This window comes from Lampris incognitus, chromosome 21 (genome assembly GCF_029633865.1).
Source record: "Lampris incognitus isolate fLamInc1 chromosome 21, fLamInc1.hap2, whole genome shotgun sequence".
NCBI lineage: Eukaryota > Metazoa > Chordata > Actinopteri > Lampriformes > Lampridae > Lampris > Lampris incognitus.
In genome coordinates, this window is record NC_079231.1 from 24086372 (window position 1) to 24108790 (window position 22419).

Here is a 22419-nt window from a genome sequence, read left to right on the forward strand (position 1 = left end):
ATATATGTGTTAGTTTGGATATATGTGTTCTTGTAGTTTTTGGATATGTGTGTTTGTCTTTGTGTGGCACTGCTGTGGGCTGGAGGAAATAGTTCGTTACGATATTTCATTTTAAATAAAGTGTTCCTGATTCTGATTCTGATAACCGAATCTGCCTAACCTTCACCCTTACCCAAGAGTGAAGAGTGAAGTCTGCACACTGAATATTCGTTTTATTTCTCTTAACACGGCAACTTTCGATCTATCAGATCTTCCTCGGGCAAAAAAGACGTTTTTTTTTTTCTGGTTGCATGCACACTTTGTTCCTCCTCAAGCAGTCTAGACAGGGCATCTTCTCCCTTGTCTTGGTCAAACACCACACGTGTACACACAATTTCTACATACCCTTTAGTCCATTGCAAAGAAAATATAATATTATTACTCTGGAAATAACCCCGTCAAGCTCCTTCAGCAGCTTAAGTTTGGGTAGATTTCTGCTTGATTGGAACAGACAGATAGATGTAGGTGTAGTCTTTACTGTCCTGCAGGAAATGTGTTGTCACAGCCACTACATGCACAGACACATGCTGATAACCACACCGCAGCATACAGCTATACATACAGATACATAAACACACAACATTCATTCACAGTCACAGATGAGTCTGGTCAACACTAGGTCAGCGAGGCGGTTTGTTTAGTGCTGCTGTGGCAGAAGGGACAAAACCTCTGCCACAGAAGCACTTCTCCATGTCAGAGTCCTGCATCTGCAGCCTGACGGCAGTAGTGGTAAGTGTGGACTGAGGACCGATTGGTGTCATTCACTGTTGTGAGTGCGAGGCGTGTGATGGCACTGTGGGTCATGTCTGGGAGGTGGGGTGTAGGGGGGTAATGATCACGGTGTGTGACGGCTCTGTGGGTCATGTCTGGGAGGTAGGGGGGGTGGATGATCAAGCTGTGTGATGGCTCTGTGGGTCATTTCTGGAAGGTGGGGTATAGGAGGGTGGATGATCTTGGAGGCAGCATGTGTGATCCAGGTATGTTAGTACATCATGATTTATCAAGGTTTTGTGTGTCACGGTGTGCCTAAGGTGGAGGCACCCATCTGTATCGTCCTGTAGAAGTGTAAGGACGGAGATCTTCAGTGATAAGCGTAGTGGGGGAAGAGTGCGCACACAGCATTGGGAACAGGTGGATCAGTTGGATCAGCTGGAACAGCGCTGAACTAACGTGTTTACCGTGAAGACCCCAGCCGTCACAATACACAACAAAAAGGTATACTTAAAGGGCGTCTGGGTACCGTAGAGGTCTATTCCATCGCCTACCAACACGGGGATCGCCAGTTCAAATTCCCGTATTACCTCCGATTTGGTCAGGCATCTCTACAGACAATTGGCTGTGTCTGCGGGTGGGAAGCCAGATGTGGGTATGTGTCCTAGTTGCTGTACTAGCGCCTCCTCTGGTTGAGGGGGAACTGGGGGGAATAGCATGATCCTCCTACGTGCTAAGTCGCCCTGGTGAAACTCCTCACTGTCAGGTGAAAAGAAGCGGCTGGTAACTCCACATGTACCGGAGGAGGCATGTAGTAGTCTGCAGCCCTCCCCGGATCAGCAGAGGAGGTGGAGCAGAGACCGGAAGAGTGGGGTAATTGGCCAAGTACAAATGGGAGCAAAACGGAGACAAAAAAAGGGTTCAGTGTCTTGCTGAAGGACACTTCGACACACTCTCTGCAGGAGGTGGAGATCAAACCAGTGACCATCTGATTACTAGACGACCCGCTCTACCTCCTCAGCCATGCCGCCCCATAACTGTAACCTGTAACTTACACATCTACACACATTTTACACATCTACACACATTGTACCACGACAGGCTGCTCTGGCAGCACTACATAACTGCTAGTGATTCATGTAACAGTACACATGCTGTGTTCACTTCGTGTCTACGCTCAGTGTTACATTTCCTGTGTCAGAGTCAAACGGCACTCCAGAACTCACATGTGTGTGTGTGCATAGTTGTGCGTTAACATGTTTGTGTGTGTCTGTGGTAACACTTACTGTTCCATCTCCTCCGCATGCCAGAATTCTAAGATTGTGGACTTTACGGTACAGCTCCAGGCTAGGGGGGAAAACACACACACACACACACACACACACACAAACACACAAACACACACACAAAGTTAACACGATTATCTTCAAAGGTTTCAGTCAGTGGTTTCCGAGGCAAACAGTCCGCCTCGGGCCAGTCTCATCAAGCAAGATAAGTAGTAGCCTGCCAACATTTAGCTTAGCTTTCGCTCTCATGATGCTGCCTCGCTGTTAAGCAAGGCACGCCGCCGTGGCAACTTATTGGCCAAACTCTGGATCCTTCAGGAGAAGCTGCAGAATGCTGAGGCTATTGGATCAAAACAAACCAAAATCCCCTTCACTGAATGATTCCTACAGCCCCCTATGTACGTCCTGCTTAGAAAGTTAGACAAGAGAAGGAGCATCCGGGTGGCGTGGTGGTCTATTCTGTTGCCTACCAACACGGGGATCGTTGGTTCGAATCCCCGTGTTACCTCCGGCTTGGTCAGGGGTCCCTACAGACACAATTGGCCGTGTCTGCAGGTGGGAAGCCGAATGTGGGTATGTGTCCTGGTTGCTATACTAGCGCCTCCTCTGGTCGGTCGGGGGGAGGGGGAACGGGCGGGAATAGCGTGATCCTCCCACGTGCTACATCCCCCTGGTGAAACTCCTCACTGTCAGGTGAAAAGAAGCGGCTGGTGACTTCACATGTATCGGAGGAGGCATGTGGTAGTCTGCAGCCCTCCCTGGATCAGCAGAGGGGGTGGAGCAGAGACCAGGACGACTCGAAAGAGTGGGGTAATTGGACGGGTACAAATGGTGAGAAAAACGGAAAAATCCAAAACAACTGCTCTCTGTGAAAAATACTGTCCTCTAGGTAAAGAGAGTAGTGCAACAAAAATATAATGAGAAACCGTGGCTAACTAAGGGAATATTAAACACATGCAAGAGGAAAAAGTTAATTATACAAGGAATTCTTAAAGAAAAGTACAGCAGAGGCCGAACACATATAAGATATATAAAAACAAGCTAACACAAATTATAAGAAGCAGTAAAAAGGAATACTACAGTAAATTACTGGAGAAAAACAAAAACAAAATTAAAAATACATGGAAAATATTGAATGGCACTATTAAAAATGTAACAGGGAAGGTACGATACCCCAACCATTCCCTGACAAAAAACAACACAACCACTACTGACATGACTTCAGCTGCAGATGAGCTCAATGAAGTTTTTGCCGGTGTCGGGCCTGGTTTGGCCGGGGAGATGCAAAGACCGGCTGTAGTGATGGTGTAGAAAGTAAAAACATATATGTTAAAGAAACAATATTTATAAGAGGGACTGATGAAAAAGAAATGATTGACACTGTAAAAAAAAAAACTCAAGAGCAAGAAGTCCACAGACCGGAGCAGTGCCGACATGTCCACAGTTAAAAATATTATTGAGAGTTTCTAATCCTAAGAAACTCTTTGAAACCTTCTCTAGACTTCTTCAACCCCCACCTCCTCCTCCTACTTCCTCCCTTTTCCCTGATGACTTCGCTAACTTCTTTGACAAGAAGGTAAACGACATCAGATCCTCCTTTTCTCACCACCCAGTTAGTGCTGCTTGCACTATCCCACCCTCTGCACCCTCCCTCACCTCACCTCTCCACGTCCCACCCTATCCCACCTCACTCCCCTCTCCCCCAACAAGGTCCTAAACCTCATCACATCCAGTCGCCCCGCCACATGCTCCCTTGACCCGGTCCCCTCCCCTCTTCTTCAGTCTATAGTGCCTGAACTCCTTCCCTTTCCAACCCACCTCATCAACACCTCCCTCCAGGCAGGATGCTTTCCATCTGCCTTCAAGACTGCTAGTCACCCCCCTTCTCAAGAAACCATCACTTAACCCCTCTGACGTCAAAAACTATAGACTGGTTTCCCTTCTACCCTTTCTATCCAAACTTTTGAGCATGCTGTCTTCAACCAACTTTCTTTGTACCTCCACCAGAACAACCACCTGGACCCCAGCCAGTCTGGGTTCAGGGTGGGTCACTCGACATAGACGGCCCTCCTTGCAGTGACAGAATCGCTGCACTCTGCGAGAGCAAACTCTCTCTCCTCTGTCCTGATACTCCTGGACCTGTCAGCTGCGTTCGACACAGTGAACCACCAGATCCTCCTCTCTACCCTCGAGGGGCTGGGTGTCACAGGCTCTGCACTCTCAATGTTTGCATCCTACCTGACGAGTCGCTCCTACCAGGTGACATGGAGGGGATCTGTGTCGGAGCCTCACAGACTGACTACAGGCGTTCCACAGGGTTCAGTTCTGGGACTTCTCCTTTTCTCTCTGTACACGACATCCCTGAGTTCTGTTATTCACTCGCATGACTTCTCTTACCATTGTTATGCCGATGACACCCAGCTGATCTGGACCTTTCCTCCCTCTGACACACAAGTAGAGACACGCATTGCTGCATGCTTGACTGACATCTCAGAGTGGATGGCGACACACCACCTGAAGCTCAATCTGGACAAGACAGAGCTGATGTTACTCCCGCGGAAAGGTTGCCCGCACTGAGACCTGGCCATCACCATTGACAACACCGTGGTGACGCCAGCTTGGACTGTGAGGAATCTGGGTGTGATCCTGGACGACCAACTGTCGTTTGCTGAAAACGTTGCATCGGTTGCTCGCTCCTGCAGATTTCTCCTCTATAACATCATGAGGATTCACCCATTCCTCACTGACGAGATGGCACAGGTGCTCATCCAGGCTCTGGTCCTCTCCCGGCTGGACTACGGCAACTCCCTCCCTGCTGGCGCCATGGCGTCAGCCATCAGACCTCTGGAGCTCGTTCAGAAAGCTGCAGCTTGTCTGGCGTTAAACCGCCCTAAGTTCTCCCAAACAACTCCCCTTCTCATGTCCCTACACTGGCTCCCAGTAGCTGCTCGCATCCAGTTTAAGACTCTGGTGCTTGCCTACAGGGCAGTGAAAGGAACAGCTCCTTCCTATCTCCAGGCCATGGTCAAGCCCTACACCCCGGCCCGACCATTTCGCTCTGCTGCCTCGGGACGCCTGGTTGCCCTGTCGCTCAGAGGCCCCTGCTGCTGATCGACCCGGTCATGGCCTTTTTCTGTCCAGGCCCCACAGTGGTGGAATGAACTCCCCACTGATGTCAGGACAGCAGAGTTGCTGCCCATCTTCCGGCGCAGGTTGAAAACTCACCTCTTCAAGAACTACTACCCTGTTACTTGTTCTTAGCACTTATTGTATTAACTCGTAAAAAAAAATCTCTTTCTTGCGCTTTTGCTTTGGCACTGGTTTTGCTCTTAGATTCTTGTTTAGATGCACCTATGACCTCTGATGACTAGTACTTCTCCTGATTTCCTACGTTAAATAATGCACTTATTGTAATGCAAAGTAAAACCCCTGACACATATCTGTAACCAGTCTCTACATTCCCACGACAAATGAAAACAGCTTAAGTCATACAAAATATAAAGCTGGGGACAAACATGTCTCAAACTACAGCCCTGTTCCCCTGCTTTCACAGTACTCTAAAATACCAAAAAAATATGATGTACAAGACTAGATGATTTTATCAGAAAACATAATGTACTGTATGAACAACAGTATGGTTCTAGAGCTAACAGCACAACTTCATTTACACTGATAGACTTTGTAGAAGAAATTACAAAGGCAATAGAAAAAAAAAGAATATGTAGTAGGGATATTTCTGGACTAACAAGAAAAAGCATTTGACACTGTAGATCATGAGTTATTAATTTAGAAATAAAAAAGATATGATATCAGAGGGATAGCACTATCCTGGTCATCCAGTTACCTACAGAATAGGTATCAACATGTCAAAATACAAAACTTCAAATCATGATTACTGAAAGTTAGGTGTGGGGTGCTCCAGGGCTCAGTGTTGGGACCACTGCTGTTCATATTGTACATAAACAATATATGTGGAGTATGAAAAACCCTGAAAACCATTCTATTCACAGATGATACAAACTTACTCTGCTACGGAGTCAACTTAGAACAACTCTTGGATAGAGTGGAAAAGAAATTGAGCAGGATGAAGAGTTGGTTTGACGCAAACAAACTAACACTGAATTTAAGCAACAAAAAAAAAATTATAATCTTTGGGACTCGATCTACCAATTCAGACAAGAAACTCATGATAAATGACAAAGAAGTTGAAAAAGTATGTGAAATTAAATCTCTCAGAGTATGAATAGACAACACATTTAGTTGGAAGCTACACATAAATTAAAGCTAAAATATCCAAATCAACTGCAATACTGAACACAGTAAAGATCTACTAAATCAAGCTTCCCTTTATACATTGTACTGTTCCTTCATTCTCCCATACATTACCTACGGTGTGGAAGTGACGGGAAACACAGACTAAAAAGGCCCAGATCCCATCTTTATTCTCCAAAAAAGAGCTACAGGAATTATAAATAAAACCACTGAGAGAATCAACACTTCCACTTTTTATCAAACTGAAAGCACTAAAATCTAAATATCTGGTTGATTTTAAAACCAGTCAATTTTATACAGAGTAATAAATCAACAATTACTTATTAGTATCCAAGGGTTGCTCCAACTGAAAGTAAACACCGTTTGAAAGCAACCTGTTTATTAAAAAAACACCAATAGGGACAGATGCAAAACATCAGCGGAGTTGGTTTGTGGAATAACTGCAGAGATGAGCTGGAAACAGATGAGATGGACCAGTGACCAGTTTTTTTGTTGTTTTTTGTTTTTGTCCAAATGGGTTGATTTGTTTGAGTCGACTGAGATCGACACAACCATTGTATGCCTCATCTCCAACAATGATGAAACCCAGTACCGCACTGCAGTAGACCAAGCTGTCACTTGGTGTGCAAACAACGACCTTCTGCTTAATACAGCCAAAACCCAAGAACTCATTATTGACTTCCGATGAATACCGATTCCCAAAACACCCATACAACTGAACAGAGACCCCATCACCACCAGCGACTCTTTTAAATTCCTTGGAACATTCGTCAGCAATAACCTAAAGTGGAAAATTAACACTGAACACAACATGGCAAAAACTCAACAACGACTTTACTTTCTTAGGCAGCTTAAAAATACTGGATCAAACATCAACTGCTCGTTCTGTTTTACTCAGCCAGTATCGAGTCCATCATAACATCTTCTATTACAGTGTTATAGTATTACAGTCTTACAGTATCATTTTATTACAGTATGGTACGCTGGCACGGACAGTCAAACACAGAAAAAAAGTGCAGTGGATTGTCAAGAAGGCATCCAAAATCATAGGCAACCCACTCCCCTCAATTGAATCTCTACATACTAACCGGACTGTAAAGCGAGTAAAGAAGATCACCTCCGACCCCTCACATCCTGCTTATCACCTCTTCCAGCTCCTTCCCTCAGGGAGGCGCTACAGTCCACTAAGACTAAACACTTGGCAGTTTTTTGTCCCCTACCCATCAGGACTCTGAATTCCTCCCTACAGACCCCCCTCACACACCACTGGCAAGCATACCACCATACTACGCTAACTGTTGTGCGTAATGTTTGTTTCTGCTATTGTGACTGTATTGCTCATGATATGTGGTGTCTGCTGTTGTCCATATATGTATTGTGCTGCAGAGTTTAACATGCTGTACCGAAAACAAATTCCACCAGCCTTGGTGGTGTGGCTAATAAATCAATCTAATCTGATCTAATCTAATCTAATCTGATCTAATATAACCTAGTCTGATCTAATCTAATCTGATCTAGTCTGATCTAGTCTGATCTAATCTAATCTGATCTAATCTAAAACAACAAGGACACTGTTGGCTGTAAATGGAACTTTCATTTTCCATTATCAGTTATTATCTATTATCAATGCATCATGCAATCATGAACAGTATAAAGGGGTAGAACTAGAGAAGTTCTCAACTTCTTCTTACCCCTTTTGAACATGATCAGTATTATTCAAGTTGCTTATTCATCACTTATATGTTGATGACGACTTCGTTTTTATTGCTTATGTGTTCTTTAACATGTTCAACTGAAAAATTATGTGTGTGTATTTAGATATTTCTTTACTTGCATGGATAATAATAATAATAATCATCACCATCATCATATTTATATAGTGCTTGGATGTCAGTGCTTGCATGCCTTGTACATGTGAGTACATGCACTCAGTCATCCTCGTGTCTTTACTTTGCCTATTATGTGTGCTGTGTGTGTGTGTGTGTGCTGTGTGTGTGTGTGTGTGTGTGTGTGTGTCCTCACCCCTCCTTAGGCCCTCCCTGGCTCAGGTCAAACACCTGTCTGGGGTTTAGATACCACATGAAGGTCTGGAGGATCTTGGCCCCCTGGTTCAGACACAGATGGACGGTTAGAAAACAGGACACTGACCTGCAGAGGACTACTCAGTCCCACAACGTTAAAAAGTAACGCGGGGATAAAAATGACACACATGTTCAGTCATATGATGAGACTTATAATCCATCATGTTGATATCATGTACATCAGGGATCCTAAAAACACACTACATGGGTTTCAGTCGTTGTTGTGTTGTTAAAAACACACTACATGGGTTTCAGTCGTTGTTGTGTTGTTAAAAACACACTACTTGGGTTTCAGTCGTTGTTGTGTTGTTAAAAACACACTACATGGGTTTCAGTCGTTGTTGTGTTGTTAAAAACACACTACATGGGTTTCAGTCGTTGTTGTGTTGTTAAAAACACACTACATGGGTTTCAGTCGTTGTTGTGTTGTTAAAAACACACTACATGGGTTTCAGTCGTTGTGTTGTTAAAAACACACTACATGGGTTTCAGTCGTTGTGTTGTTAAAAACACACTACATGGGTTTCAGTCGTTGTTGTGTTGTTAAAAACACACTACATGGGTTTCAGTCGTTGTTGTGTTGTTAAAAACACACTACATGGGTTTCAGTCATTGTTGTGTTGTTAAAAACACACTACATGGGTTTCAGTCGTTGTGTTGTTAAAAACACGCTACATGGGTTTCAGTCGTTGTTGTGTTGTTAAAAACACACTACATGGGTTTCAGTCGTTGTGTTGTTAAAAACACGCTACATGGGTTTCAGTCGTTGTTGTGTTGTTAAAAACACACTACATGGGTTTCAGTCGTTGTTGTGTTGTTAAAAACACACTACATGGGTTTCAGTCGTTGTTGTGTTGTTAAAAACACACTACATGGGTTTCAGTCGTTGTTGTGTTGTTAAAAACACACTACTTGGGTTTCAGTCGTTGTGTTGTTAAAAACACACTACTTGGGTTTCAGTCGTTGTTGTGTTGTTAAAAACACACTACTTGGGTTTCAGTCGTTGTTGTGTTGTTAAAAACACACTACATGGGTTTCAGTCATTGTTGTGTTGTTAAAAACACACTACATGGGTTTCAGTCGTTGTGTTGTTAAAAACACACTACATGGGTTTCAGTCGTTGTTGTGTTGTTAAAAACACACTACTTGGGTTTCAGTCGTTGTTGTGTTGTTAAAAACACACTACTTGGGTTTCAGTCGTTGTTGTGTTGTTAAAAACACACTACTTGGGTTTCAGTCGTTGTTGTGTTGTTAAAAACACACTACTTGGGTTTCAGTCGTTGTTGTGTTGTTAAAAACACACTACTTGGGTTTCAGTCGTTGTTGTGTTGTTAAAAACACACTACATGGGTTTCAGTCATTGTTGTGTTGTTAAAAACACACTACATGGGTTTCAGTCGTTGTGTTGTTAAAAACACACTACATGGGTTTCAGTCGTTGTTGTGTTGTTAAAAACACACTACTTGGGTTTCAGTCGTTGTTGTGTTGTTAAAAACACACTACTTGGGTTTCAGTCGTTGTTGTGTTGTTAAAAACACACTACATGGGTTTCAGTCGTTGTTGTGTTGTTAAAAACACACTACATGGGTTTCAGTCGTTGTGCGCTTGCAGTTGACTCATCACAAACCAGATTTGGCTTCTCTACCATGACCAAGGTAAAGACGGGTTTACATGACATTAATGTATACTGTGTGTAGAGATGTAGAACATGGCGGGGCTTTTACGACACAACTCGACTTACTAGTGTGCAGGTTTGAGCCCTCCCGGGAACAGGATGGCGAACATGGATGGTTCAAATTAATCCTGGCTCAGATTCATGCTGTCAGCTTCTTTGCCCTTCTTGAGCCACACCACGGCCGGTTTTACCGGCCGCTTGTGTGTTCAGCTGTAGCTGCCCCCCCCCCCGCCCCGCCCCGCCCCGCCCCATGACCAGCCATGTTCTCCCTTATTCTCATGCGAACACAAGTTCTGAATAGGGTTCTACTTATAGAGAAACTCTGGAACGAGTCATGAACACCTGGTTTCCTCCACTCTTGGGGTTGACAAACACCAGCAGCGGTTTCATCAGAGGTGAGGGGATCGGTCGGATTATAAAGGGTTTCCACACCCGTCCTTCCTGTGAAGAGGAGACAGGAGGAAGTGATGCAGGCCAGCAGTGTCACAGCAATTCTCTTTACAGTGTTGTTCGCTATTTCTTCTTAATTGCCCCCCCCCGCCCCCCTTTTTTCTCCCAATTGTACTTGGCCAATTACCCCACTCTCCTGAGTAGTCCCGGTCTCTGCTCCACCCCCTCTGCCGATCCGGGGAGGGCTGCAGACTACCACATGCCTCCTCCCATACATGTGGAGTCACCAGCCGCTTCTTTTCACCTGACAGTGAGGAGTTTCACCAGGGGGACGTAGCACGTGGGAGGATCATGCTATTCACCCCAGTCCCCCCCCCCCCCCCCCCCGAACAGGTGCCCCAACCAAGCAGAAGAGGCACTAGTGAAGCGACCAGGACACACGGACAATTGTGTCTGTAGGGACACCCAACTAAGCCGGAGGTAACACGGGAATTCGAACAGGCGATTCCCGTGTTGGTAGGCAACGGAATAGACCGCCACACCACCCGGACGCCCCCGTTTCTCCTAAACATTATTGGGAAAAGAGGAGCTGTGGAGTTTTTAGTGCGCAGATCACAGAACACTAGTGGTTGAGAACACTGAGATTTAAATGTCTTTGATTGACACCGCTGGTTAAGATGAATTCCACAGGCAAGATCGCCTACTGAAGAAATGACTCAAATAAAAGTATTTTACCGACAAGGGCTCGATTTAAATTTATCACCAAACAAAAATGATTATGAGATGGTGTTCATGCCACCTTGTCACTGGAAAACGTTACTGAAAGGTGCTATCTATCAGTGAAGATGCCTGGTTATTTTTCTATCCAAGGTTCATCAAAGCTGAACCAGCATCAGCTATAAAAGCAAAAGTTTGATTCGTGTAAACACAGTTCATTCAGTTTCGCTTTTTAATGTCTTGTTGCCTATGAGCACTGGCAGGACCCTGCCCCTGTGCCAGGTTTGGATGGGCTGGGGGTCCCCGCTGCCAGTCTGCTGCGTGGGTGACCCCGGTGGTGCGTCGGTCTGTCAGCTGCAGGGCCCGGCTCTGGGCCAGTGGTCTGTGCTTGTCGTCTGCAGCTCAGGTCCCACGCCTGCAGGTGTGCCCTTTGCCTGCCCCTGGGGGTTGGTGGTGGAGGTGCCCCTGGGGGCTGTTGGGCCCAGCTTGTGCTTTTGGGGACTGGTTTGTGCTCCCCGAGGGAATGCGGGGCTGTTGGCTTCTGCCCCCACCCCCGTGGACTTGGTGTTCCTCTGGGGTTGTGGTGCTTTGGGCCCCAGTTGTTTTCTTGGTCGTGGGGTGTCTGACTGCAGGGCTTGTGGGTGGTTGCACAGCCTGTCTGCTGCTCGGAGGCACTACGATTAGTCATGCATCTCAGACACCAGAATTTATGTGGATTAATCCTGTGCACTCACAGGTGGACACGTCATGTACACATAAACACTGCTGGCATCTGCCTCACACACTCCCTGGAGCGCTCTCTGGATTACATCCTTCTTCTTAGTCCTTCCTCCCCCTTTTTCTTCTTTTTTTCTCGTCTTCCCCATTATCACTACTACTACTACTGTCGGCTGCTCCCGTTAGGGGTCACCACAGCGGATCAGTATCTGTTCCTATGTCTGTCTTATCAGATATTGTGATTTTTCATTTCTAAGTTTCCTTGTTTCCCTTGTGGGGCTCGCCCCCCCTCTTGGAGAAGTGATGCTGATTGGTTGTTTAGCTGATCCAACATGCAGAAGAATTTTCTTTTTTACTTGATTTTTAATCCCAGTGGGGAAATTACACTCTGCATTTAACCCAGCCTAGCTGCGTAGCTAGGAGCAGTGGGCAGCCGCCGTGCAGCACCCGGGGACCAACTCCAGTTCGTCTTGCCATGCCTTGCTCAGGGGTACAGACAGGAGCATTAACCCTAACATGCATGTCTTTTTGATGGTGGGGGAAACCGGAGCACCCGGAGGAAACCCACCACAGACACGGGGAAAACATGCAAACTCCACAGAGGACGACCTGGGATGACCCCAGAGGTTGGACAACCCCGGGGTGCAAACCCAGGACCTTCTTGCTGTGATGCGACAGCGCTAACCACTGGGCCACCGTGCTGCCAAGGCGGACCGGTGGCGACTATAAATGTATAACAAAAACCCTGTGCGCTTGTCATCCCACAATTCAACCAAAAGGACAAAGACTGCCTTCGCAGGTTGAGAATCTGAACTCCACTTGCAGATTAACTTTGTCCAGAACACATTTGCACACAAATTCCCCGTGTTGCATGCTAAACCTGCTACCAGCACAGGTTAAAAAAAAAAAAAAAAGATATTCCCTATTTTGGTGTTTTGATGATGGTGGTAGAGAACGCTGTCTTAACATGCTGGTCTAAAATCTCCCATAGGTGTTCAGTTGGGCTGAGATGTGGTGACTGTGAAGGCCATAGCACATCATTTACACCATGTCCATCTTCATCAAACCATCCAATGACCCCTCGTGCCCTGTGGATGGGGGCACTGTCATCCTGGAAGAGACCACTCCCATCAGGATAGAAATGTCTCATCACAGGCTAAAGGTGATCGCTCAGAATAACTTTGTATTGATCTGCAGTGACCCTTCCCTCTAAGGGGACAAGTGGACCCAAACCACGCCAGGAAAATGCCCCCCACAGCGTAACCGAGCCCCCGGACCCCCTCACTGTAGGGGTCAAGCATTCAGGCGTTTCCTTTAATTTGTCACCCGCTACATATAGCTGTCACATAGCAGCCATAATACTAAGAAGTCCTCTGTGTGTATCTGAAAAGCTGCTGGAATTGTGCAACAAGTGACAATATTTGATTCTGAAAACTACCACTCTTACATCCTGGTTTCACTGGGCTACATCAACAAAGGCTAATTTGCACACATTGTGTGCTATATGGCGGCACGGTGGTACAGTGGTTAACGCGGTCACCTCATAGCAAGAAGGTCCTGGGTTCAAGCCCCTGGGTAGTCCATCCTTGGGGGTCATCCCAGGTCATCTTCAGTGTGGAGTTTGCATGTTCTCCCCTTATTTGCGTGGGTTTCCACCAGGTGCTCCGGTTTCCTCCCACAGTCCAAAGACACGTAGGTCAGGTGAATCAGCCATAATAAACCATCCCTAGGTGTCAATGTGTTGGCCCTGTGATGGACTGGCGGCCTGTCCAGGGTGTCTCCTCGCCTGCTGCCCAGTGACTGCTGGGATAGGATCCAGTATCCTCGCGACCCTGAGAGCAGGGCATGCAGTTTGGATACTGGATGGATAGATGGATGGATGCTACATTGTGTACATGTACGTCGAAAGATCATGAAAATTGTGACTGTTTCCGTTTGACATTTCCAGAGTTCTTCTAAATGACCTGCTGCAAGCCACCATACATTACAGCTTAGCTGCTTGAATATGCATCTTGTGAAAACAGTCTCTGTGTCCTTCTACTCTGGAATGTTTTGCTGAGGGGTATACCCTATGCTTCTCCTGGATCACCACCTTGCCATGGTGGAGAAGCTTGCATGCACCAATGACCCCCAGAGGTATGCCGTCCAGAGTTTGGCTCCTGGTAGGGTCACCCAAGGCAGATGGATCAAGGGGAAGGTTCCAGATGAAGCATGATCCAACAAAGACCTCAACGGGGGAACTGGTGGAAGATGTCTCCAGGTCACAACGGCAGTGAAGCTGGATGAAGGCTGCAACATGGGGTGGTGCCCAATCATCTTGGTTCTCCAGTGCCATTGCACTCTGGCCACCCACTGCCAAGAACCATGTGGTGGCTGCAGGCGCATTAGCCTCTCCACTTAAAAAGCTGTCATGCACAGGTGTCCTCCCATTATGCAGCTCCAGGATCAGCCTCCACACCCAGAGGGACCCAGAGGGAGGACGGTCATACTCAACCCCAAGTGACCGCCGATGATACCCTATAACCTCCACACAATTGTCTTGAAACAACCTTAATATCAAAGCTATTGGTCAGTCCTCCTAAGTAACCTTGCTTGCAGTAAAGGAATAGCAATGAAACAAATTACCATTCCAAGTCATCTCATCTCATCTTCAGTTGCTTCTCCGGGGTCAGGTCGTGGTGGCAGCAAGCTAAGTGAGGCACTCCAGATGTCCTTCTCCCCAGCAACGCCCTCCAGCTCCCCCTAGGGGATCCCAAAGTGTTCCCAGACCAGATTGGACATATAGTCCCTCCAGTGAGTTCTGGGTCTACGCCGGGGTCTCGTCCCAGTTGGACGTGCCCAGAAACCTCCAAAGGAAGGTGCCCAGGAGGCATCCTAATCAGATCCCTGAACCACCTCAACTGGATCCTTTTGATGCGAAGGAGCAGCGGCTGTACTCCAAGCTCACCCTATCTCTAAGGCTGAGCCCAGACACCCTACGGAGGAAACTCATTTCAGCCGCTTCTATGTGCGAGCTTGCCCTTTCGGTCACTACCCAAAGCTCATGACTATAGGTGAGGGTTGGAACAAAGATTGACTGGTAACTTGAGAGCTTTGCCTCCCGGCTCAGCTCCCACTTCACCACAACAGTCCGGTACAATGTCCGCATTACTGCTGATGCTGCACCAATCCGCCTGTCAATCGCCCGCTCCATCCTACCCTCACTCGTGAAAAAGACCCTGAGATACTTGAACTACTTCACTTGAGGCAACAACTCATCCCCAACCCAGAGGGAGCAATCCACCACTCCAAGTCAATGAAACCAAAAGTATGTTTGGTGGTGTAACCCTTTACTTTGTACGTGAAGGAGGGTGGATGTGTAGCATCCTTCTGGGTAGCTCAGCAATAGAACAGGGACATAGAACAACACACATGGTATGATTTTACATGAAGGACCAAATATGAAGCAGGCCTCACCTCGGCTCCTTTTTTGCTGCTTTTCCTTTTGAACGAGGTCCTCTTCTTCTTTTTACTGGACTTCATAGATGACTAGAGGGGGGCAGAGGAGAGGAGAGAGTTGAGATGAGAGGATGTTGTTTGTTTTTTGGGTTTTTTTTGAATTTTTTGAATTTTCCACCTTTTTTTTTCTCCCAAATTGTACTTGGCCAATTACCCCACTCTTCCGAGCCATCCCAGTTGCTGCTCCACCCCCTCTGCTGATCCAGGGAGGGCTGCAGACTACCACATGCCTCCTCCCATACATGTGGAGTCACCAGCCGCTTCTTTTCACCTGACAGTGAGGAGTTTCACCAGGGGGACGTAGCGTGTGGGACAATCATGCTATTCCCCCCAGTCCCCCCCCCCGAACAGGCGCCCCGACCGACCAGAGGAGGCGCTAGTGCAGCGACCAGGACACATACCCATATCCAGCTTCCCACCCGCAGACCTGGCCAACTGACTCTGTAGGGATGCCCGACCAAGCCGGCGGTAACATGGGGATACAAACCGTAGATCCCCAAGTTAGTAGGCAACAAAATAGACCGCCACACCACCCGGACACCCGAGGATGTTGTTTTTGAAACAGAGGGGTGTAGCGCCAAGTGTGAGAGGGTTTGTGATAGTGAGACAGGTGAGTGACAGACAGGTGCCTTCAATATATATACACAGAGGGGAGGATGAGAGAGAAAGATGCAGAGACCGACACACAAAGAGGCAGAAGGACAAACTGACGAAGGATTGTAATCAGATTAAGTACAACTCTTGGTAATACGTGGAGAAAAAGAGCAGTAAAAAAGATCAGCAGACACGCAGGCTGACATGACGTCAGGTAGAGAGAGAGCTGGAGACAGGTAAACGCGTTCTGCATACTGACATACTGCAGGTAAGAGTCATAGTGGAGTACAGTACCTGATGCCTTCGGACTTTTATGATCCATGTAGGAGGAACGATGAGTGCAGCGTGGGCGCCTATAGGACAAGCCTCCTCAATCTGCTGCAGCATGAAACAGGACACCTTGTTGTGGTACTGGTAGGACAATAAAAACAGAAATGTCACAGAACTGATTTAGTCAGACCCACAGGCAACAAAATGACACAAAGCAATAAGTTGTCAACTAAAAACTTCATAATAACGTCAAAACAGAGGTCAGTTTTACCCTAGTGTACACCGACTCAGGCAAATTACGTAGCTCCTTACAACATGTTGAAGCTGTGTTCAACTGTCAACTGAGATTCATGATGCAATTTAACAATCAGACCAGCAGAGTACTCGCATGAATGACAAAAGTGGAGATTGAGACAAATCAGGTGGCCAAGGGGCTGTCTGATAGGTTGTGCTGGCCTGCCATTTCATGGTACCAGTCCAGTTTAAACAGCAGCATTGGCACCATAACCAAAGTCAGTTGAAATGGAGGTAGCAGGGGCGTCCGGGTAGCATAGCGGTCCATTCCATTGCCTGCCAACACAGGGATCACCGGTTCGTAATCCCCATGTTACCTCTGGTTTGGTCGGGCATCCCTACAGACATAATTGGCCGTGTCTGCGGGTGGGAAGCCGGATGTGGGTGTGTGTCCTGATCGCTGCACTAGCGCCTCCTCTGGTCGATGTGGCACCTGTTCTGGGGGGCGGGGACTGGGGGGAATAGCATGATCCTCCCACGTGCTACGTCCCCCTGGTGAAACTCCTCACTGTCAGGTGAAAAGAAGCGGCTGGTGACTCCACATGTATGGGAGGAGACATGTGGTAGTCTGCAGCCCTCCCCGGATCGGCAGAGGGGGTGGAGCAGAGGCCGGGATGGCTCGGAAGAGGGGGATAATTGGCTGGATACAATTGGGGAAAAAAAAGGAGGAACACTTTTTTTTTAAAAAAGAACTGGAGGTAGCAGTAGGATGTGGGTAACTTCCTTCATCAAGCGACTGATGTCAAAGTCTGTGGCAAAAGGTCCTACAACACATCCATCCATGATCCGAACCGCTTATCCTGCTCTCAGGGTCGCAGGGATGCTGGAGCTTATCCCAGCAGTCATTGGGTGGCGGGCAGGGAGACACTCTGGACAGGCCATCACAGGGCTCACACATACACATACACACACACACACACATTCACACCTAGGGACAATGTAGTACGGCCGATTCACCTGACCTACATGTCTTTGATTCACCTGACCTACATGTCTTTGATTCACCTGACCTACATGTCTTTGATTCACCTGACCTACATGTCTTTGATTCACCTGACCTACATGTCTTTGATTCACCTGACCTACATGTCTTTGATTCACCTGACCTACATGTCTTTGATTCACCTGACCTACATGTCTTTGATTCACCTGACCTACATGTCTTTGGACTGTGGGAGGAAACCGGAGCACCCGGAGGAAACCCACGCAGACACGGGGAGAACATGCAAACTCCACACAGAGGACGACCTGGGACGACCTCCAATGTTGGGCTACCCCGGGGCTCGAACCCAGGACCTTCTTGCTGTGAGGCGACCGCGCTAACCACTGTGACACTGTGTGGCCATATTTAGCACATGCCTTTAACCAAAGTGATCGACAAGACAGTCAGGAATCAGCAGGTACGTTCCTCTGCCTCCAACAGGTTCAACAGTAACCGTATCATAGCCAGGAGTGCAGGTCATGTCAAGCACGTTTCTTGTAAGCGGGCCTTAGCTCATCATGGGAGGGGACATGACAGGCAAATAAAGTAGATGGGCAGCACCACGTGTCGGCATGACCGAGTATCATGGCCACCAGCCCATATCAGTGGAATTGGTAACATTCTTACAACACTGTAGTTCATCCCCCGCCCCCTTTTTCTCCCCAGTTGTACTTGGCCAATTACCCCACTCTTCCGGGCCGTCCTGGTCTCTGCTCCACCCCCTCTGCTGATCCGGAGAGGGCTGCAGACTACCATATGTCTCCTCTGATACATGTGGAGTCACCTGCCGCTTCTTTTCACCTGACAGTCAGGTGTTTCACCAGGGGGACGTAGCACATGGGAGGATCACGCTATTCCCCCCAGTTGCCCCTCCCCGAACAGGCGCACCGACCGACCAGAGGAGGCGCTAGTGCAGTGACCAGGACACATACCCACATCCAGCTTCCCTCCGACAGACACGGCCAATTGTGTCCGTAGGGACGCCCAACCCAAGACAGAGGTAACACGGGGATTTGAACCGCCGATCCCCGTGTTGGTAGGCAACGGAATAGACCGCTACGCTACCCAGACACCCACACTGCAGTTAATATTGAACAGTGGCGTCCGGGCAGCGTGACGGTCTGTTCCATTGCCTACCAACTCGGGGATTGCTGGTTTGAATCCCCGTGTTGCCTTTTGGTGGAGTATCTCTACAGACACAATTGCTGTCTGCAGGTTGGAAGCCTGATGTGGGTATGTGTCCTGGTTGCTGCAGTAACGCCTTCTCTGGTCAGTCAGGGCACCTGTTCGGGGGGGGGGGGGCAAGGAGGAATAGCACGATCCTCCCACGCGCTACGTCCCCCTGGTGAAACTCCTCACTGTCAGGTGAAAGAAAGCGGCTGGCGACTCCTCCTCTATCGGAGGAGACGTGGTAGTCTGCAGCCCTCCCCAGATCGGCAGAGGGGGGATCGGAGCAGAGACCGGGACAGCTCGGAAGAGCTGGGTAATTGGCCAAGTACAGTTGGGGAGAGAAAAAAAAACGGGGAATTTTTAAAAAAAAAAACAAATATTGAACAGTGTATTATTTTTGACTTAATGAATGTTAATGCTAATGATAATGATCCACAACACAACACATGAAGAATCTGCAAGAACACTGAATGAAAATAAAGTCTTTCAAAGTTCTGTACACATGCATGATCTCGATTCAATTGGGAAAAACTGACATCAGACAGAAATCATAAAAACTGCTATGATGTGATGATGGTAAAATATTATACTGCAACACATCATGGAAAACAAGATACCGTCATCATAATCAGTGAGAACTGGTTTTGTGCTACGGTATTCAAAAACTCACAGCCTGCTTGCACCAGGAGCAGCTAATGGCAACGATCTCCTTGCTGTGGAAAGAAAACTTCTGCTGGAAGCCCTGCAGGGGGACAGAGGGAGAGACACACAGTCAAAAAGTGTCTTTGTCACACACTCTCCACCTTCATTTGGCCTCCATCGCTGCTAGCATCCAGCCTACCCGAACCCAGGGGGCCCGTTAAAACCCACCACCCTCGGCCATCTGCTCTAATGCCCATTCCTCCCCGTATTTCATCAGCTTCACCCCGTTCTGTTAGGTCACCCCAGAGGACCCCGGAGGACTGGATCTACACCAACATCTAGCACACAACTCTACTGTAAACTCTGCTGTAAACTCTGCTGTAAACTCTACTGTACACACTACTGTAAACTCTACTGTAAACTCTACTGTACACACTACTGTAAACTCTACTGTAAACTCTGCTGTAAACTCTACTGTACACACTACTGTAAACTCTACTGTACACACTACTGTACACACTACTGTACACACTACTGTAAACTCTACTGTACACACTACTGTAAACTCTACTGTAAACTCTGCTGTAAACTCTACTGTACACACTACTGTAAACTCTACTGTAAACTCTGCTGTAAACTCTACTGTACACAATACTGTAAACTCTACTGTACACACTACTGTACACTCTACTATAAACTCTACTGTACTCTACTATAAACTCTGCTGTAAACTCTACTGTACACACTACTGTACACTCTACTATAAACTCTACTGTACTCTACTATAAACTCTGCTGTAAACTCTACGGTACACACTACTGTAAACTCTGCTGTAAACTTTACTGTAAACTCTACTGTAAACTCTACTGTAAACTCTGCTGTAAACTCTACTGTACACACTACTGTAAACTCTACTGTACATTCTACTGTAAATTATACTGTACACTACTATAAACTCTACTGTACTCTACTATAAACTCTACTGCAAACTCTACTATAAACCATGCAATTATCAATGTATGGTATAACACTCTGATCATGTATAGATGTAGTAGTGTAAATGTGTGTTTGTCATACTGTAATAATTTACACAGTGATATGTGCATCAATCTGCAGAGTGTGTAAATGGAAGATGACAACTTAACGAGGATCTGAGGAAAAGGGTTACGAACCTTCCCACACTGTTTACATTTCCCCTCTTGTCTCCGGCGATGCACCCAGTGGTGGCGCACCATGACAGGCTGGACAAACGCACGCACGCACACACACACACACACACACACACGCACACGCACAAAACGTTCAAGTCCCAAACAAAAATCAATGGCAATACAATCATAATATGCAAAAATCCATTATCTGAACCGCTTATCCTGCTGTCAGGGTCACAGGGGTGCTGGAGCCTATCCCATCAGTCATTGGGCAGCAGGCAGGGAGACACCCTGGACAGGCCACCAGGCCATCACAGGGCCCGCCCACACACACACACACACACACACACACACACACACACACACACACACAGACACATTCACACCTAGGGACAATTTAGTACGGCTGAGTCACCTGACCTACATGTCTTTGGACTGTGGGAGGAAACCGGAGCCCCCGGAGGAAACCCACACAGACACGGGGAGAACATGTAAACTCCACACAGAGGACGACCCGGGCCGACCCCCCAAGGTTGGATTACCCCGGGGCTCGAACCCAGGACCTTCCAGCGGTGAGGCGACCGCGCTAACCACTGTGCCACCGTGCTGCCAATATGCAAATAACAATATGCAAAAATAAATAAATAAATTCCAGAATTTACCTCCCGAATATTCCTCGAGCTTGATTCTCTGAATGATGGTTTACACCTAAAATTAATCTGGGGGAGCAGAGAAGAGGAGAAAGAAGAAATTAAGAAAGGAGACAGACGAGGAGGACAGAGAAAGGAGGAAGGAAAGGGAGGAGGAGGAGAGAGATGTGGTGAGAAAGACAGCAGCAGACAGAAGTGTTTGGGATACTGGATGATCTAGTACATCTCCTTGCTTATTGAACAACAGCATCCGGTCATGTTCTAGAGATGTATTTATTCTCGGGTGCGGTAAAGCATGGACGAGACTGGTGATCCTAGAGGCTTTGAGTCCTTCAAGCTAACTGCTGGGTTGTAGCTTTGTGAATAACAGCTCAGTACAATAACTGTGCAAACAAGCATTTCAGAACGCACAACGTCGACTGCTCTGGCAAATTCCTGTTCCTTGTGTGATGACAACACAACATGGCAGACCGGGAAATTCACAAGAAACACCAGAACTCCACAGATCTGTGCTTGTGGTGTCAACGTTACAGGCTGCTGGGAGTTTAAGGATGTGGGGGATCTGTTTTTGGCAGATATGTGGAGACTTAGTACCAACTAAATACTACAGCATAGCTTAATATTGTTGCTGACCCACTGTATCCCATCATGGCAACAGTATACCATATTTTTACTAGGTGCTACTACTACTAGTACTACTACTACTACTACTACTACTACTACTACGTTCGGCTGCTCCTGTTAGGGGTCGCCACAGCGGATCATCTGTTTCCATCTCTTCCTGTCCTCTGCATCTTCCTCTGTCACACCAGCCACCTGCATGTCCTCCCTCACCACATCCATAAACCTCCTCTTTGGCCTTCCTCTTCTCGTCTTCCCTGGCAGCTCCATATTCAGCATCCTTCTCCCAATATACCCAGCATCTCTCCTCCACACATGTCCAAACCATCTCAATCTTGCCTCTCTTGCTTTGTCTCCAAATCGTCCAACCTGAGCTGTCCCTCTAATATACTCGTTGCTAATCCCGTGCCTCTTCGTATATTTATTTTTATTTTTGATCTTTTTTTATTTATTTATTTATTTATAATTTATTTATTTTTATTACTTTATTTTATTTATTTCTATTTTTACTTTATTTTATTTTTGTATATTTTTACTTAGTGCTTCCAGTAAAATGCACAATTCACAAGACACAAATTGTTTACAAATTGTTCCAGGAATTCAACAATAACAGTTTAGCTTCAATGTCCCAGAAATCAACCCTACTGAGCACCTTGTAA

General features: G+C 46.9%; 1 protein-coding gene across 1 annotated transcript in view; it reads right to left on the reverse strand.

The window, feature by feature from the left end:
* Positions 1–22419, reverse strand: part of dgkza (diacylglycerol kinase, zeta a) — a 118804-nt gene that overhangs the window by 54222 nt on the left and 42163 nt on the right. Inside the window, exons 5-12 of the mRNA XM_056301116.1 lie at positions 21152–21208; positions 20511–20579; positions 19367–19438; positions 16275–16391; positions 15345–15416; positions 10407–10505; positions 8331–8413; positions 2037–2097 (exon numbers count right to left, since the gene is read on the reverse strand). Of these exons, the coding sequence (XP_056157091.1) occupies positions 2037–2097; positions 8331–8413; positions 10407–10505; positions 15345–15416; positions 16275–16391; positions 19367–19438; positions 20511–20579; positions 21152–21208 (630 nt within the window). The remainder of the gene's footprint in view (positions 1–2036; positions 2098–8330; positions 8414–10406; positions 10506–15344; positions 15417–16274; positions 16392–19366; positions 19439–20510; positions 20580–21151; positions 21209–22419) is intronic.